At 35.4% G+C, this 19,097-nt stretch overlaps 1 protein-coding gene across 10 annotated transcripts in view; it reads left to right on the top strand.

The window, feature by feature from the left end:
• LOC148658161 (glutamate receptor 4) overlaps nucleotides 1–19,097 on the top strand; it is an 85,557-nt gene that overhangs the window by 61,268 nt on the left and 5,192 nt on the right. For all 10 annotated transcript variants that reach the window (XR_015940033.1, XM_088639204.1, XM_088639198.1 and 7 more), the window contains 4 exons: nucleotides 512–718; nucleotides 1,669–2,042; nucleotides 13,737–13,935; nucleotides 14,874–15,121. Coding sequence is in view for 9 of the 10 variants with exons in the window: in XM_088639204.1 (XP_088495330.1) it covers nucleotides 512–718; nucleotides 1,669–2,042; nucleotides 13,737–13,935; nucleotides 14,874–15,121 (1,028 nt within the window). In the remaining variant the exon portion in view is untranslated. The remainder of the gene's footprint in view (nucleotides 1–511; nucleotides 719–1,668; nucleotides 2,043–13,736; nucleotides 13,936–14,873; nucleotides 15,122–19,097) is intronic.

The following is a 19,097-nucleotide window of genomic DNA, read 5'->3' as shown; positions in this document are numbered from 1 at the left end:
AACTGTAGCCTCAATAAATAGGAGTCATTTTGTTATACTGCACATTTTTATAACATATACTTTAAGTAAAAGTAAATTGATTTATCCTCTAGCTTTAAAACTCCAGACACTTTCAGATTTAGGCTGAAATGATTTGTTGTAAGTTTTTGAATTTGAGTGACTTTTTTGGAAAAAAAAAAGATGCAGAATGGAAATCACTCCACAATTGTTAATTTATGTTTCTTTAGCTTGTTACCTCAAACAATATCTTTTTTCAAATTTATTATCGATAGAAACATTGATTTATTACTGGCCATAACTTCCTAGTGAAGCTTTTGAGACAGGATAATAACCTTCTTGATTATATTAGAACTATTTTTTCTATACAATATGGGGACACTCAACCTGCAATATGTCTGTACAAGTTTATTGTATGTTGTGTATTTTCAGCACTGATTCACATTTTCGTGTCTTCTGTAAATGGGAAGGTGTTCATTGGTCAGTTTTATCTCCTTGTCATTTGTTGTTTTAGGAAGGCCCTTACGTCATGCTGAAAAAAAACTGGGAGATGTTTGAAGGGAATGATCAGTATGAAGGCTACTGCGTGGACCTAGCATCAGAGATTGCCAAGCACATTGGCATCAAGTACAAGATATCTATTGTGCCTGATGGGAAATATGGAGCCAGAGACCCAGAAACCAAAATATGGAATGGGATGGTTGGAGAACTGGTATATGGGGTAAGGAGAAATTCTTGGTATTCATGTCTTTTCATGCACCCCTCCTTTCAGCCCATCTTCACCCTCACATCAGCCTCCCTGGTTCATTCCTAATAAGTGAGGGGATTTGTCCCCTTCATTTTACAGCCAAAGCTATAATGCCATACACTAAAATATTAAGTATGCAGTCCATTTCTGTTGATCTGGTCACATAAATTAGAATTTGACCGCCTTAATGAAAAGAAAATAGGCACATACTGTACATACTAAATGTATTCCTTGTGGCCTCTTTAGGAATGTCCCTGCAAAACCCCAAAGGAGTAACCTACTTTCTACAGTATAACCATCTTGTATACTTGTTATTTTGAAAGTCACAACCATTTATGATTAAATGTTAATTCCTTTCTGGGATTAATTTATAGGATTTCCAGGAAACTTTGCTTGTAAATCACTAACACAGTCTGTTCCATGGAACTTCAAATTGTAGGACATGTTTTTAGACTTCAGCTCTATCCAATTTCCTTCTTGAGCTATAAGCATTTATCTTTTTCAGTTCCGTATTTGTACCATATATTAAACTTTGCATTAAAGATTTTTTTGCCATAAATTTTCTGAATAAATGCAAAGGCCAAGTATGCTAGGACTTTGAAAAGATAATAAGATGCCATGACAGGAATCTGAAGGCAGAGATATTTGTAATAAAACCACGTTCATTTTGAAATTGTATGCCTTTGTCAGAGGACCATGTATGGTATATATTTTAATAAGCTACAATTTCCTATACAGTGTACTTTAAAAATTAGTTTAAAGATGATTCTGTGGTAATATGCAGCTAACCTTGTCTCAAGACAGAGCTCTTGCCAACAAGTTAAGGAATTAAATAAGATTAATATTGGCTGCGATACCAGATCGTTCAGTTTTATCTTTAAAACGGGAAAAGCATAAATAAGGTTTTGTTGTTTCATCCACAGAAAGCAGAGATCGCCGTTGCACCCCTCACCATCACCTTGGTACGAGAAGAGGTTATTGACTTTTCCAAACCTTTCATGAGCTTGGGGATTTCCATCATGATCAAGAAACCTCAGAAATCAAAACCTGGAGTCTTTTCCTTCTTGGACCCCTTGGCCTATGAAATCTGGATGTGTATAGTCTTTGCCTACATTGGGGTCAGTGTGGTGCTGTTCCTTGTCAGCCGGTTTAGCCCGTACGAATGGCACACTGAAGAACCAGAAGATGGGAATGAAGGGCCGCCAAGCGATCAGCCTCCCAATGAGTTCGGTATTTTTAACAGCCTCTGGTTTTCCCTGGGTGCTTTTATGCAGCAAGGATGCGATATCTCACCAAGGTGGGTCACACAGCTTTTATCTCTTGGCATTTTATGGTCAAAACACGGATGCCATGGTGCATATATGTTACGACCATTTTTCTTTGCGTTCTAAAAAGCTAGGAAAGAATCTTTTTCTTGGTAGAGCTTTAAAATAAGTGGCTTGTACAGATATCTATCTCTGAAACAAAAGTAATAGATGGGAGAAATCGTAGTTCAAATAAAGGAAACAAATGTTGATTTGCCAGTCCTTGTGACATTACAAACATTTATCATATCGCTAATAGCTTACCATAAGAAAAAAAACGGAGATCTCTCAACTGTATTTATACAATACTAAGTCATCCTCTTATTTCAAAGCATACCTCTTGTTAAATCTTTAACAGTCATGGTAAGGTTTATTAAACAAATTGTTGCTGATTTGATTAAAAAGTCTCTCACCGTGTGTATAGTAACTTATATACACCATGCCCAGACTGTAAAATGCATGAGTTAAAGCTGTATTTTCTATCCTGCTTGGAGGACTACCGTGTTTTTGCTGCATATTGCATTTTACGGTCAATGGTTTTGGTGTATATAAATTTTTAATGCACCAAGTGGAAAAATCAAGCTTTATTTTTAGAACATTTGTAAGAAGTTAGCTTTCATAATTAATGACTTCAGAATGCAGCTTAGTAAAAAAAAGCATTACAGGGTATCCAGTAGGGTGTGGAATAAAATTGATCAGATGTTTCTGAAGAAAAGGACTAAGTTGTATGCAAATGGACAGGCTCTTCCATTGTAGTGGTGAAAGACTTTGAGTGCCTTGCGATTCATAACTAAAGAAACAATAGTTTTGTAATGAACGGTAAAAACTACTATGTCTGCACTGTGTCAATAACTACCATTTCTTTTGCGCTACGGAGATATCCATATCCTGTCTGTGAACTTCACTGTTGAACGTCCAAATTGTAGCAATGTTGTTCTGCTTCTTCATGCTTCTTTGTGTAAATCTGTGATGCTTCAATGTAAAATCTTTAAATCTTGTCTCTCTGTTCAATTCATGTCATCATTCTGTAATGTCTTCTATAAAACTGTGTGCAGTCTTGTCTGTTGCTTCTCTGAACTGATGTTTCTCTGGGGCTGAGGTGGCTTGGGTTGAGACTTAAGTAAAGGAGCCACCCAATCATCCCACAGGCAGTAGCTTGTTGTATACATTTACACCTGTCCTACTTCTCAGGTACATAAATAATGCATTCTGTTGTGCGAGAATCTGCCATACCCTTCAGTCATTATGGCTAGGTTTCATTGCTTACTACCAAATCGATGTTAGACGTCGTTCTGTAACATGCTTTCACCATTTTGGTAACATGCATGTCCTGTTAGAGGTCTAACTTCTGAATTCTTTGAAAAGGAGAATATATTTTCCAGCCACCCAGATAAAATGGGCATTCATGAGAAAGAACGAGAAGCACTCAGAAGCAAAAATCAGCCACCCAGGACTTAAAGGTACCAAGAATGCAATCAAAATAATAGTGCCATTACATCACGTCTATAGCATCACAAAGGCTATAGAGGAGCTATAATTTTGATTTAATCCAAGTAGAAGTTTGAATTTAGGATTTCTATGTGCACAGATCATACCTGTAAAAAATAAAGTTTAATGTCAAATTCAGTTTTGTAAGTAGGTTCTGTAAATCCTGTCCTATTTACTGAGAAATTGGCTATTATCTCAAATATTTAACCCTTAATCTTCCAATTAAAATGTCTGACATCTGACCTGCTTTGTTGTTCTGTTAATAAAATATAATTGTCTTTGACATGCCTTTACTTACAGTAACATTATCTAGGCCACTATCAAATGATCTCTTTCAATGTTTTTTCTGTCCTGCATTTTTTGCAGTATTAATAAGACATGCTTTATGATAGCAGCTTGCATATTTTGTGTTGATTTGTATTGGTGATTTCTCAGTATATATACGACAGAAATTTGCATTATCTACAGCATGGGTTTACTGCAGCTATAATTAACTGTATCTCCTTTATGTACATGTATGGTCTTGTCAATATTCAGTATACACTGTAGGTTCCCATCTGTCAGTAACTCTTCTCCTTTTAATATAAGGTACCATTATTTACTGATGCATGAGTCTTTACAAGATTCATAATATTTGTTTCTGTTTTCTATTACTTTTAGATATTAAGGTGCCTCAATATTGCAATGTCTTAAAGACATTCTGAGTTGCACGTGTACCAACATTGTGACTATCATATCATTGGTGTGACAGTTTTTGTTCCTGGGCTTTAATTTTATTGAGACTCAGATTAAATCAACTCTCTTCTACAAAAAGATTAAACTCTTTCATTTTTCTGTCCCTCTTTAAATAATTTATTTAGCTTTGACGTAATGTGAGCTTTTTTCTGGGTCATATAAAAGAAATAATTAAGGTGAGTTCAACTTAGTCTATTCAAAGCGGGATACATCTCTGACAAAGCAAGGTGAATGACCAAGGGAAAATGATGACACAACTAAGAAATGGGAAAAGAAGAAAAATGTGATTTTTTTATTTTTAGGACTTTTTTGCCAAAATTAATAGATTTTAATGAATAGTTAATGTAATTGTTTGCCTTGAACATTGCATTGAATTTTATGGACTAACTCTGTAAAAAGCATTACAGTGCCTTGAATCAGCGTGATAGCCTGAACAAAACTCTTTCAGCAGCTTATAACCGATGTCTCCCAAGGCAGGAGTTTTAAACATGCTGTAGAGTACTGAAATGTGACGGCTTGATTTTCTTAGCCCAGAACTGCACATTGCCCAGACCTTAATTCTGTAATGGAAATACCAGAGGTTATTTTCCATTTGTGATATGCAACCTGAGTACCCTTCAGCACTTTGTTGGATTGGCTGGTTTGTGTTTTCCCCTCTAACATTAAAATCCTTTCCATTTGAAAAGCTGAGTTCAATAACTCGCTTTTAGAGAAAACGTTTGTGGTGACTGTATTTCTAGATTTAGGGGTAAGGTACTGTATAATATGGCTGGGAAAATGCCATTGTGATTGAGCAATGTTACTGTTATCTACAGCTCATTTCAGGAGGGAGATTACAGCACATTATTTGAGTGACTGTGAGTATTGAGATATTTTGACAGCTGCCGGGCGCCAGATTGCTCTTATTAGAAACAGAAGTTTCTTGCTTGGTGTGTCTTTGAAAATGCAGGAGACAGTTTTCATGCTAAGGGCTACCTCTTTTCTAGTTTCCGTTCCAATGCGGAGGCTTTGTTTCTTTCATTCAGAAGGGATTCAGAGGTCTTTGGGAAATTAATTGCTTTTTACAGTTCTGTTCATACCCTGCTAGCATTATAGTATGTGCCTTTATATGTTTCACTGAGTCACAGCCAATTTGCACTAGTGTTAGGTTTCCTCATTGGTGCCTTTTATAATTAGCACTATAGGAACAGAATTCTGTGTGAACTCTTAATTCTTTAGATGACAGGAACAGGACTGAAAAGTGATTTCCAAATTATAGAGTTCAAATTGAAGTTGAATTACAGAGTTCAAATTTGTTCAGATAGCAGCGTGCTGAAAGTGGGAACATACTGTAGAGGCCTGTCCTGTTTTAAAAGGCTATATTAAAATTTTTCAAATTGAAATTCGGAGGAGTCATTGGTTTTACTCTTGCATTACGTAAACTCAAATCAGTGAATCATTTCTATTCTGTCGAGGATCGTTAATTAGCAGGAGATTATTGGCTTTGTGGCGACTGTGTTTCCGTCTCTGGGCATGAGTGCCCCATGCTATCCAGGACAAGGAGCAACATGTTCCTGACTTTGTTTTCTTTCCTAATAATTAACTTTACTTTTCAGAATTATTTTTTTCTCACAACACACCATAAGTAAAGTGATTAATTAGTTACATAGAATACAGTTGCAATATTTCAGATCAATTGTTACAGCAGGTATTTTATTAGTGTTTAAGTTCTTCCTGCAGAACAAAATACATTTTATTTCTGGGGTAATTTACTGTAGTAGATCTAGCCCTCATAATCAGTGGTGTTGTTTGTAGATTGCCTAGAGAGAGTAAAGCAATGCAGGAGTTCATTGTGATGCGAAATGAAAATATTTTGGTTAACTGCAGGTTAATTACTTTATAGTCTAGTTCTGGGGTTTGCTACTGCACCCCTCGACGGGATAGGATACCTTCCAGCAATGATACCACTTTGTAAAGTAATTAATAGCATTAGGGCGTACAGGATCTGCTACAGTACTGTACATCATTATGTCTCCTTGGTAACCAGGAATTGGGAAGAGGATGACAAATGGAGATGTTAGTTAAACTGATGACAAGCCTTTTGTCCAACTGGGGTGAAGTGGTTCTCTTCACTAAAAGAAATATTGGGGGACAAATATGGATTTACTGTTTTAAATTTAGATCATAGGTTTTCTCTACCTTTTACAGAATATAATGAGTTTTTAGTTTTCTGAAAATTTGCACTAAATCTTAAATTTTGCGGTATCGAATGGCATCTCAAAAGGGGCTGAGTGGTTTAAACATGTGGTGAGTAATGGGCTGAGTACCACTTTGTTTTAAGTGTTGTTCTTAAGTCCCTGAGTTACAGATGCTGAAAGGCAAGAACTTATTACATCTCTTAAACACACAATATTCCAGCTTCTACTGAATAAGGTGGTTTCTGAAATGCTGCTTATGTATATTATAAGTATTATATATATATATTTCTAAGAAGATGCACTGCTTTAGACATCTAAGACACCATAAGGAAGTACAATACAGTATGTATACAGTATGTTATGAACCAATTCATAATCACCTATTTATTCAAAGCCTCCACTCTAGTTTTTTCACTATTAAACAACTTTGATTTATTAATATAATTTAGTGTTAGAAAAAGCCAAGGTTGCCATTTAGCAATCGTAAATGTCCTGATAAAAATCTTCACAAACAGGATCACAACATATTGGGGTAAAATATACATACACTGTAAGAATCCAACATCAAGTGTTGTAGGAACTAATTTGTCACATTTACCATTGAAATCAAATTACTCCTCATGATCATCATTAGTTCCTCTCTACACATCTCGTAAGCACTTTAGAGCTGTTCTTTGTACCACAAAATACTGATCTAACAGGGTTAACTTTTATCTTAAAATAAAACAGCAACGTTTTTAGTAGAAATTGTCATAGAATTAGGTTTCTGTATGAGGAAACAAAAATACAATGAAAAGATCAGAACAATGCAAACTACAGTACGTTTATTGCACATCAGTGTAGATCTCTGTTTTGAGTGAACATGATTTGCTTGCCTTATACTATACATTGGATCTCAAATACATGTTCAAAATGCATGCTTTCAGCTCCATTAAAATATTCTGCAAAAGCTTTACTTTTCAATACTTTAGTGATGCAAGGGTTTAGACTTTAAAATGTAATACAGTAGATGCTATAGATTTGGTTGAACTGGACTGTATGACAACAACATTGTGGTGACAACTGGTAAAAGATGTTATTACTAACTGCAAATTCAAGACAGATGTAATACAATACATAGCCTTTGTTGATTTGTGGTACTAAAGCAGGTGCCATGTAAACTCTTGGCACTGTAGTATGCAGAAGAAATGCTGTGTGTGGAAGTGTGTGTTCTATTGCCAAAGTGACCTTGAATTACAATAATATTGACTCCCTTATTGTGGTTTTCCCCTCAATATCAATGATGGCCTCGACTCCCTTCAGACCTAGAGTACAAGCTCTCTTTTATTAGATGCAAATTTGAAATCAATTCTAATTGTTGTATTATTCATGGCTATGCAAGACAGAGAAGGAACAATTCCAGTAATGCTTAATCAGATTTTATGAATCTGTTGGCTAACATATTTCATTTTTAAAATGCATGACCCCTTTCAGACATTAATTCCATATCGTTATCCCTGATGTCCAAAAGAGACAGTGTCCAAAATATTCTACCCAGACTTAATAAAAAAAAAAACAAGATTATTTCATATAATATTTTTGTTTCAGATCTGGAAAAGGGACTTTTTATTATTTGGTTTCCTAGCAGAGCATTGATGATAATATTGTTCCTTAGCCACTAATCACATGAAAATGAAAGTTTAAAATTACCCCAGTATGAATCAGCGCTTGAATATGGTTTTACCCACATGCATGGCAAAATTGATTTCCAGGTATTAAATTCTTAAACAGCGCAATTTGAAGACATGCTTTCAGTGACAAAGCCCTGTGGCTTTGCACTTGATATCAAGTCTGACCTGCTTGTTAATTTGTGTTTCAAGGCCAGAAATGAGTAAGACTGCTGTTATTCTTTCACTTTCTGAAAGATGAAACACTTTTACAGGTCAAATCCAGAGAGCACAGTCCCTCTGTGCCATCACGTAGCAAGTCTAAACAACCTTCCTGTATTTCAAACCAAACTTTAAAGACTTTGATATAATGAGGAAACCTCTTTCCACTTCAAATGATAGGAATTTGATACCAGGTATTTAAGAAGGCAGTTCACTTTTTTTTAAATGAGAGACCTTTACTTCCACTGACAGCAATATATTAGACTGTTATCATTGTGGCATTCGAAATTTCCGTGACCATGATTAAATTCGCCATTGGGCCACTTTCACAGTGGAAGCTGTAATCTACTAACATCATCATTTCTCGTGGCCTGAAAGAATGCAGTGACATTTGAAACAGCTGCAGAAGGTCTCTGTGGCAAAATAATAGTGGTTTTGCAGTAAATTGCACCCTTTCATCCTGCCTCTGCATTAGGGTTTATTCTCCCCATAAGGTGTGGGAAAAGGAAAGGGATAACTTCAAAATGAGGAGGTTTGTTTCAAGGCCACCCATCTGTAGGGTTTTGTGTCATTCAGACAGCGTCTTTCTAAATCATCCTTCCCATTAAAATAATCCAACTGGGAAAATTAGAACTAATAGAATTAGATCAATCAGTATCCACTGTGTCAATTTCAAGTTGGTTTGTTTCACATAAACAGGACATCTCCCTGAAGATTTGGCACGAAAGAAATATAAACTGAAGAAAAATTGTTAATAATATTGCCAAAATCCTCCAGACTTTGTCTATTAAACTAAAAATCTCCTAAACAAACAAAATGCTACTTTTTGGTCTTTTGTATTGCTAGGGCAGAACTCTCTATTGTTATTCAGCTCTCTGAAGTGCGTAAACTCTGTTCATTAAAATTATATAACAAGAACAAACCATTGGATATTGCCTATTTGTGTGCCCCTTCCAGCCAAGTTGCACACTGATTAAATAAAGAATATTAATTTGCATAGTAATAGTCCATAGCACTCCCACTCCCAATACCATGAACAAGCTGACTCTGGGTTTATCAGTATGCTTTCAGTTTAGAGTGCACTGTTTTAAAATGTTTCTGCAAAGAGAAAAAATGCTTTTATTATCTTGAGGACTTGAACTGAGCTGTATCCCCGATTTGTAATTGTATATTTCATTACTTCAAGATCAAATGGAAAACCTGAGCCCCATTTAACACATTATTGTTATTTGTTGTTGTTAATAATAATAGCCTTCCTTCTGAAATTTAGTTAGAATATTTTGTTTAACGTTTTCAAGAAACTTATACAACTGTAAAAGAAGAGACACACAAGCTTAAAAATGAATTATACATTGAAAGCTGAACTGAAAGGATAGGCCTTTCAGAGGGTATTAAAAATTATCAGCAATCACAAAGTTTCTAATGGATCAGTGCTATGGGATCCACAGACATTGTTCTTCCAAAGAGAAGGCTCTGTTGTCCATTAGGTGGAATTTTGTCTTTGTCTGAATCAGCAGATCACAGATAAGCGCTGAATTATACTCATGGAATTAATCATTAGGATAAACTGGAGCTAAGCCATTGTCTTATACTGTATGTGAGCTTTCACAGGAAGACAATGCAATTTGAATTGGATGGGAGTCGTGCAGTTTAGTTTTAGATGGGCACATGAGCCACCGAATTCTGAACATAATGTACTGTTCCTAACTGACAGATATACTGTAGAACCTGACTTTGCTGATTGCAACACCACTCAGGGGCAGAGGCAGATACATAGGTTACGCATGGTCCTTAAAGTTTTCCAGGCTCAGCTAGTTCTCAGAAATGGCAATTTTCTGAAAGAGAGAAATGAAAAAAACAAAAACGTCAGCATTCTCTTCAGGAGAATGCTTCTGTTGACAGCTTATGACATGTTCTTTGGTAATATGGTCTCTATGACTAGTTTAGAAGTTAAAATGTTATTTGCTTTCCAAGGCAGTGCAGAATACCCATGATGGCTGATGTTTTCTGGTGTAATATGACGGCTGTCAAGTGTCCAAACCTTTGGTGCAGTACATAGATGCCCCAGCAAACAGCCATCTTCTGGTCTTATTTAGGCGATAGAGGCCTGAGAAATGTCCAGGGTTTTTTTTATTTATGGGGTGATAGACAGTTAGCTTGGGGTCAGGGGAATTATGAATTCTACAGTACGTTCTTTGCCATAACAGTGAGAAATGCTGGAATCACAATACAGTAGGAGTGTACTGTATGTGTGTTTCAGTGACAGCTAAAAAAAAAAACAGAACTCAACAGACTTTTCCCAAGGTTACAGAGAGCTGTAAGTATGAAAGTCATGGCTTCAAATACAGATAATTACCAAATAAACATTTTACTGGCTCAGATAAAAGTTGAAGAGCAGTCTTTACATACTGGAGCAAGAAGAGTGAAGACCGTGCCTTGGCAGTATGCTCTCTGCCATCAGGCAAGCCAATTAAAAACCCCAAAGGCAGAATAAATATTATTGAGACCAAATATATCAACTGTTTTTATTGAATAAATTCCAACTGTTACAAATATTTAATTAATTGTATGTGTTTCTCTTCATGGAGTGTACGTAAACCATATTCTATTAAGGTCATATTAAAATAGACAGACTGTTGCTCAAGATAGCAGGTTTACAGTATGTCCCAATATTCAGAGATACCCAAGTATCATGAATATGAGCATACTTTTTTATGCTTAACTGTAAAGATCTGCCTTGCCACCTATTTGGTGTCAATGTGACATGGAAATCTCTGACCTTAAAGAACATAATAAATCCCTACACAATATTGAATAATTTCAACAAAGTTTTTTGTTTATGTCAGCTTGTCCATACAATACTGATTGACTATTTTCACAGAGAAATGAAAGATTTCAGTGATAGATGTGTTAGTTCATCTATTCATAATCGGAAAAGGCTGAGGAACCCTCAAAATAATGGTAAACCTGGTGGACACATTTACTGCATAAAATCTTTTTGTAAAGGCTTTGAGCTGAGATCTGGAGAATCGTGCTTACTGCTGCAGGTATGATAATTTTATGTTACTCAGATTATGTCTTTCTATCGTGACCATTAATGGGAATTTATTATGTATATCTCTTTAAATTTGTCTTTTAATAAGGACAGGTTTCTTCTAGGACAGATGAATCTAATGTATTTGTGTAAGGAGCCATGAACCTGTTCACAAAGTAACCTAAACCATCTGGATTCTGCAGACACAGTCCAGTGAGCTGGAGCATACTCCTTGTTCGGTTTTAACAGCCTCTTTGATTTGCCTCTCCCACAAGAAATGAAACACTTTCCACTACACTGGCTATTCTCCCTCATTTGTTTCAAAATAGTAGTTTTATAGCTAAAATAGAGAACTGTCATTATGATCCATTTAAGGAGAATACATACTGTATATATGTATATAAGTCTTGCTCTTCAGAGTATAACATATTTATACATATTATATATGTAGAGTATTTAGCTTAATAATCATGTGGATCATTATAATTCTTCTTTAGTCAAGTGACAAGTGGCTTCATCTTCCCTGTATGGATTTACATGTATATTCATTTGATTATGCCATGGATATTTTTGTTTCTTCCTGTTTAAGTATATTATATTAGTTAAAGTGTGGCTTTAAGTTAAAGTTTGTGATATTCAGTGTTAACAAATATTAGTTATCGAGTTCGTATCATCTTTTGGACTGTTGCTTCAACATGTTTTAAAGTAGATTTCAGTATTACACTTTAAAAAGACACTCCAAAGTGTCTGAAGAAACACAATGTTCCCCCAAGTTCATGTTTATGTGATGTACTGTGGCAATTTGAATTGGAGTACAATAGAATAACTCTACAGCATGTTAGAATTCACCTGATTAGGTGAAATATTACACTGCAAGAAGAAAGAGATGGGACAGGATTTGTTAGGAGTTTCACATTAGTTGTCATTCAATCATTGTTTTCAGTTAACAATGATTAACAGACAATTAAGTTACTTTCTGTTGCTATTTCCTTATACATTAAAATATGATTTTGGCAAAGAAGTAAATTAATGTGCCTGCCAGTCTCTCAGGCTGTGTCACAGAGACGTTCCTTTACTGAACGAGAATACAGTATGTCACGTGTTCCACATGATCTGAACCACACTCATCTCTTTCTTCAGAGATATCAAGCATTTTAAAATAAAATTAATGTCGCCCTATTCATGGATTCAAATCAAAGGACTTATTGTTTTCTTTGTATCATCACTGAAGAGAATAGTCACAGAGTTTCTGGATCTTCATGTTCCCCTGACTTAAAGGGTCTGTTCTTAACATCACCAACAAAGGTGTTAAGTTACACAATGGTTTACCTACTGCACAAACAAATATGGGTAATGTGTGCAATGATATTGCCAGACATTGTTTTTTGTGAATGAATGTAAAGTTGCCAATCACTTTTTGTGAATGTTAAGTTGTTAACTTCTTTAAAAACAAAGGGTATACACCACAGATTTTGTGTTTCTTATTTGTTCACTTGGGGGCGAGCATTATCTGGTTCCTGTTCAGAACTGAAGGTGTTTTGCTGAAACCAAATTAAAAGACACCAAACAAATGGGGCTCATCCTGTTGTTCCTGGCCTGTGCTTATTCATCTTATACAAAGGAACTGACCACCTAAGCCAAGTTCAAAAGCTGTGAGCCTTATTAATGCTCAACAGGTAATTTTTTTTTTTTTCGTAAGGTCTTAGAGAATAATACTCAGCGGTCTCAGTGGTGACTCACATCTTTTCCAAGAAAGAGCTTGTGGTATTTGAGTTTTTATTGCTTCCCATCCATCTGAGACTCGTATAATAGAACATTGATTTAAAGGTAGCGCACAAATAAGCAATTCCAGCTTCAAATAAATGCATGCACGCGTATGTTTAACAGTCCCAATTAGCACTTTTTTTAGGCTAAGGTAAACCTTTATGAGGTAGTCCAAGATAAACAATCAATCAGTCTGTGAAATGAGCACACAGATGTGGAAGGGGAACATACAATGTGAATCTGGGAAATGCACCATTCACAGACATTTTAATTAAATTCTGCTTTTGTTGAAATTATACCAATATTCTTTTGTCATTATGAACATTTTTCATAGAAAAGCCTTTACAGATCAATTATTCTTGTGACTATTGAGCATATTGAGGAAACAAACAAGCACCCAGTTTTGACATCCACAGTGGGGAAAAGCCTTTTTACTTCTTTCTCCGTGGTCTGAAGTCTTTTACTCCTTTATCTCTTTAAGAGTGGGTTCATTGTTTGCGTTTTCATTCTGTTTCCTTTGTTTTTTTTTCCGTCTTTTTCGTTCCACATAGCAGATGCAAGAACTCAGTCTTTTCTTTTTTTTCCTCCCCCCTCCCCCCCTCCCCCCCCCCTAACTTTTAGGTCTCTCTCAGGTCGCATCGTTGGAGGTGTGTGGTGGTTCTTCACATTGATTATTATTTCCTCTTATACGGCTAACCTTGCGGCCTTCCTTACCGTTGAGAGAATGGTCTCTCCAATTGAGAGTGCGGAGGACCTTGCCAAGCAGACTGAGATTGCGTACGGAACGCTGGATTCTGGATCGACTAAAGAGTTTTTTAGAGTAAGTACAGTTCCTGTGCACTGGTAAACACGTACCTCTTCCACATTGCCCAGTAGAAACCACTGTGGGTGTCAGAAAATATCAGCAAAGTCCACCAGCGGAGGGTATCTTTGGCTCTGAGTAGTTTCCTGTCTGCTATTATGCATTTAATGTTTCTGCTTCTTCCACTGAAATTAATACAGTTCTGCCAGGAGTTTGTTAAAACCCAGTGAGTTTTAAAACCTGAAAGTGGTATAAAAGTAATATTTTATGTTTAGGAACTAGTCTTCTGGTCCTGCCATCGTTGTTTGCTGAGTAGTTCTGGTAAAAGAAACTATTATCTTAACAATGAGGGTAGAACAGCTTTCTTGTCCAACAATGTCTAGTTTTAATGTAGAGTAGGATTAAAAAATACATTTCAAATTCAAAGTTATTAAAAAAAGGTCATCAGCTGCATATACATAATATATATCACATGTATTTTCCATACTGAAAAGTACATTCCAAAGGCCTCTTATCCAAGAAATTCAATTACTCCAGTTATATTTATGAAAGCCATCACATTTCAATGTGTGTGTGATATCTCTAAGCTACGAAGCAGAAGGACTTTGCAAGGATTAAATAACTATACCCTGTTTTTCCAATCTAGTCCTCTTTAGTCCAATTTTGAATTCATTTCGCAATGAGTTCTGGAGAGTTACTGGGTTTTATTTTTGTGCAGTGGTTTTTCAGCTCAGGATCACCTGAGATTTCGACTGGCTCCTATTTTCATTCAATGTAATATATAGACGAAGTGATCCTGATGTAAAAAAAAATAGCCAAAAGAAAATAATAAATAGTAATGTTGATAGGAGCAACACGGTCAGTAGTGTTAAAATGAGGTTTTGCTGGGGCTGAGCACAAAGACGGGTTTTGTGGCATGGATAAAGATAAAATCATATGCTTTTTTTTTCCTGCAGAGATCAAAAATAGCAGTATATGAAAAGATGTGGACTTACATGAAATCAGCAGAACCGTCAGTTTTTACCAAAACCACAGCAGAGGGAGTTGCGCGTGTGCGGAAGTCCAAGGGAAAGTTTGCTTTCCTATTGGAATCGACCATGAATGAATATATCGAACAGAGGAAACCCTGTGACACCATGAAAGTGGGAGGCAACCTGGATTCCAAAGGCTATGGAGTGGCTACACCCAAGGGTTCTCAATTAAGGTAGGTGGAATAGTATAACAATATATCACATGTTGTTATAGTGTTCCACCTTCCCTGATGTGCCTTTTACTGCTCTTTTGTGTTGTGAGTTTTAAAACATGGTATGTGCCTTGTTTATTACTTCTTTTAGACTCACAGAAAGCAGGTAACCATCTTTTCACTAAAATGAATTATAAACATCAAAAATTGCGTTCTGCATTGAGTATCTCATGGCCTTGTAAAAAAACAGCATAGTGTAACACTGGAAGATGTGTTTTCTGACAAATTAGGTCTTATTTCCTCTGCAATTTACAGACATCAAGGAGTGGTATCTAAAGGTTTTTTTTTTTCGTTGAGGATAGAAATCCGAAATAAAAGCAGTAAATCTCATCTAAAATAGATGAAAGAAGGAATAAAAGTGGGGACAATAGTGCTTTGAAGGCTAACATTCTGTTTCTTGCGGTCATTTCGGCTTCTGTCTGGCAAATTTTAGCTTCCCTTTACCTCCCATGAGTAGCATTTTTAGAGTTTCCTACATTTTCTACTGGAGTTTTTAGCACAGTGATGATGTTACAACCAAATAATGTAGTCTCTTAACTTGCCAATCAAGTTAGAAAATAGAGATTATACATGCCTTTCCTTAAAATGACTCTAAATTGTAAAACTCATATTTAAAACATCTGTGTGTGTTCTGTGACGGACTGGCATCCTGTCCAGAGTGCATCCTGCCTTGTCTGTTGTTTGCCAGGATGGGCTCTGGCTACTCTGTGACCCTGTATCGGAAGAAGCAGTGGATAGAGGGATGTTATAATAAAGTCAACAAAAAGGCTTGTTAGACATCTAACCAAATCATATGGAGGGATATTTAAAGCAATATTGCATTCTTAAACGGCATTGAATTTTTAAATTATGGTGCCCTACAATCTGACTTGATTAGGGAAATAATTTGATTAGAGACAGAATGTTACAGAAACGTAATGATAATGTGTCACATAATGTAAATATAAGATATAAAGGCTTCTTGGTTTTTTAAAGTAAAAATATGGCAGTCAAGATTATAGGATTCAATACGGAGCAATGGTGCCTTTCAGTGCATTAAAATGGTTTCTGTTAGTCATATCAGTGGGATATCAATATACAGTACTTTGTAAAAAGAACAGTTCTTGATCTGAAATTGACAGGTCCCATAGAGATTAAAGACATTTCCTGTATCATTTCTAGCAATTTGGTCTTCTGTGTCTTTAATCGGCTGTAACATAGTGAGTCATGAAAAGCCTCCTATTTATACATTTCTTCTTCACTCTTTGAAAGGACAAGCAGCATTATAATTCAATGAAGGTCTGCCTTGCAAATTTAACCATGAAAAGGTTTTTTACTTTTAGAAGAAAAGTGACAGTGGACAATAGTTTCCTGAAGCCTTCAATTTCTGGAATTATAGTCTCCTGTCAATCACTTCTCTTAATCACAGGAAAATCATTTTTGAGGACTTAAGTCTTAGGTGTTATACTGGGCTGTTATGTTACATAGCCAGGCATCACTGCTGAAATTTAGTGATTTGGAAAGTTGTTTTTTTTTTTCAGCTTTAGGGTGGTGTTCCTTTTTTTCTGTTTTTGATGTTGTTGCAAAATTAATTTTGACATGGCTTGCAATTCACTCTAAATAACCCTCTCTTGAACCCAGTGTATGAAAGTACTGAGCAGTGATTTGGACCAAAATTTGAAAGGTTTTTTAAAAACAGATAGTCTTCTTGTGGTTTGTGTTTCTTTTTCTTGTGTATACCTTTACTGGAATCTCAAGCAAAAATGGATGAATCCTTATAAGTTCTCAAGTATTTCAAAAGTGCAGAGTGACAGTATGTCTCAGAGCAGATTTTCGCCTTTTATTCGTTGCAGTGGAATGTTTTCTGATTATTATTCTCAATGATTTCCTTTTGTATAAAGAGTATCTGAAAACCACTATATATTTTAGGGTGAATTGCAATTAATTTAATTTTTCTTTTTTCATCTTCATGTAAATATACAGAGACTAGATATGAATAAACACATGTTTGAGTTTAGTAAGAACACCAGTTAATATTGGCTTAGCACTCATTATAAATGAGGTTAATACTTTATGGTGCTGCCATTTGCTTAATGGAACACAGTAAAACACTTTCTGTGGTTTCAGAAAAAAAGGTAATCTTTCTGGGCTTGGGCATCTATTCCATTATGCCGTGTCCCTGTTTATATATTTACATACATATACAGTATGCAATTTTCATTAAATTAGAAAAAACACAATAGCAGTTGGCCTGTAGTACTGTCAGAAACGCTTATCTAATTGCACTAAGCCGTTTTTGTGAGTACTACATTCTGCACTTTTGTTTTACTGGAGTATTCCTACTATTATTATTTAGATCAATAGCTTAATGTTTTTCAATTCTATGTGCATCAGATTAAGGGCATTAAGGATATTTGTATGTAATCTTATGCTTAAAGTGAATTCTTTTTTACTAATTCTGTCATTCCATCAGATTATAAGTAGCCTTCTTTGTCTGTGGTCTCCTCCAGTTAAGCCATCTATACATTGATCAGCTTGTGGCTGGAGCCGATGGATCCAAAGGTTTTGTTTTCTTGTGACTGTCAGAGTGTGTAATTTACCGACTAAGCGGTAATTCTAATTGCGTGTTATCTGCCCGTAATTATTGAGGCCTGTGTGTTCAATATCACTGCACACTGTTAAAGAGTAAAATATTATTATATAGCAAATTAACAGAGAGGTACAAAAATACACTGAAAAGCAGACATACAGTACCATGTCTTCTGAGAAGAAATAAGAGTAACAGGGACAATAAGATTATGGCTGTGTGTCAAGCAAACATTGTTGGTAGCCATTTTTTGTTGGGTACATTTTATTTTAAAAGTGTAGTTGAAAATCATAAAAGGAAAGGATCTAACTTTGATTTTTCTGTTCAGAACCAGTGATGTCATGATGTCACAGAGCTAACTGATTGTGTTTATACTTTCTTGACACAGGTTGGCGAAGGCCTTGTATTAAAGAAGGATATCTGTCTCCTGGTGTTTCTGGAGATGACTTTTATACAGCTCCTGCTTAACACCCAAAGAGAGTAGAACATTGGTTTATACTAAAACAGGCTCACTATTTCTTTCATGCAGATAAGGCATTGGAAAACAAGCTTTATTTTTTAGAGGGAAATATTACACTATACATATTGTTTCTAAAAAAGAAACAATATTCAATAATTGAATTGGTGATGTTAACATTTACTGTATAATTTGGACGTTGTTACTTTGCTGCATGTAAGAGTATTTATTAAGAAGAGCTGTACGATTCACTACAGTCTTTCTTGATATACAGTAATGTGTTTTATTAAGAGGTTTCATTAAGGCTAGTTTTCAGCTGCAGTACTTTATGCTGTTTTTCCTCTTACCCCCAGCTGTGTGCGTAAAGGTAACCAAATAAGATTTGCAGAAATGCATAATAGATTTTGATATTTTGATTTTGTCTTAAACTTTCTGTAATACTATACAGTATATTCTAGCCATTGGCTTTAGTGTCTTACCTGTGCTTTAAACGTAAAGATTTGAGTCAGCTATATCTTCTGAGGCTCTCTAGTAATTCAGTTTCAGTAAAAGTTTAACTATTTTATAACAAAGGTAATGCTTAAAATAGATCAGAGTGTTTAATATTATTTATTTATTTATTATATTTTATTAATTTATTATAATTAATTTTTCATTTTCATAATTATAAAACTATTCAGCAATTTACTGTATCATCTTTGCAATCCTGACATACTGTGACTATTCTTCAGTTTGCCAGTCCTGATATATTGTTTTTTTCTAGATAAATATCTTTCTCATAAACTGCCTCAATTGACTTCTCTACAAGTAATAATCCTCTTCCTGTGCATTTCTCTTGGATGCATTCCAGAATATCATCAGGTTTAACATTTTCGAATTATCTGTAAGAAGTCCATAGTATTAGAGCTGTACAG

Source organism: Lepisosteus platostomus, chromosome 7 (assembly GCF_059453375.1).
Source record: "Lepisosteus platostomus isolate fLepPlt1 chromosome 7, fLepPlt1.hap1, whole genome shotgun sequence".
In the NCBI taxonomy this organism is placed as follows: Eukaryota; Metazoa; Chordata; class Actinopteri; order Semionotiformes; family Lepisosteidae; genus Lepisosteus; species Lepisosteus platostomus.
Note: the sequence above shows the minus strand (reverse complement) of the source record. Positions and strands in the feature narration are given on the sequence as shown.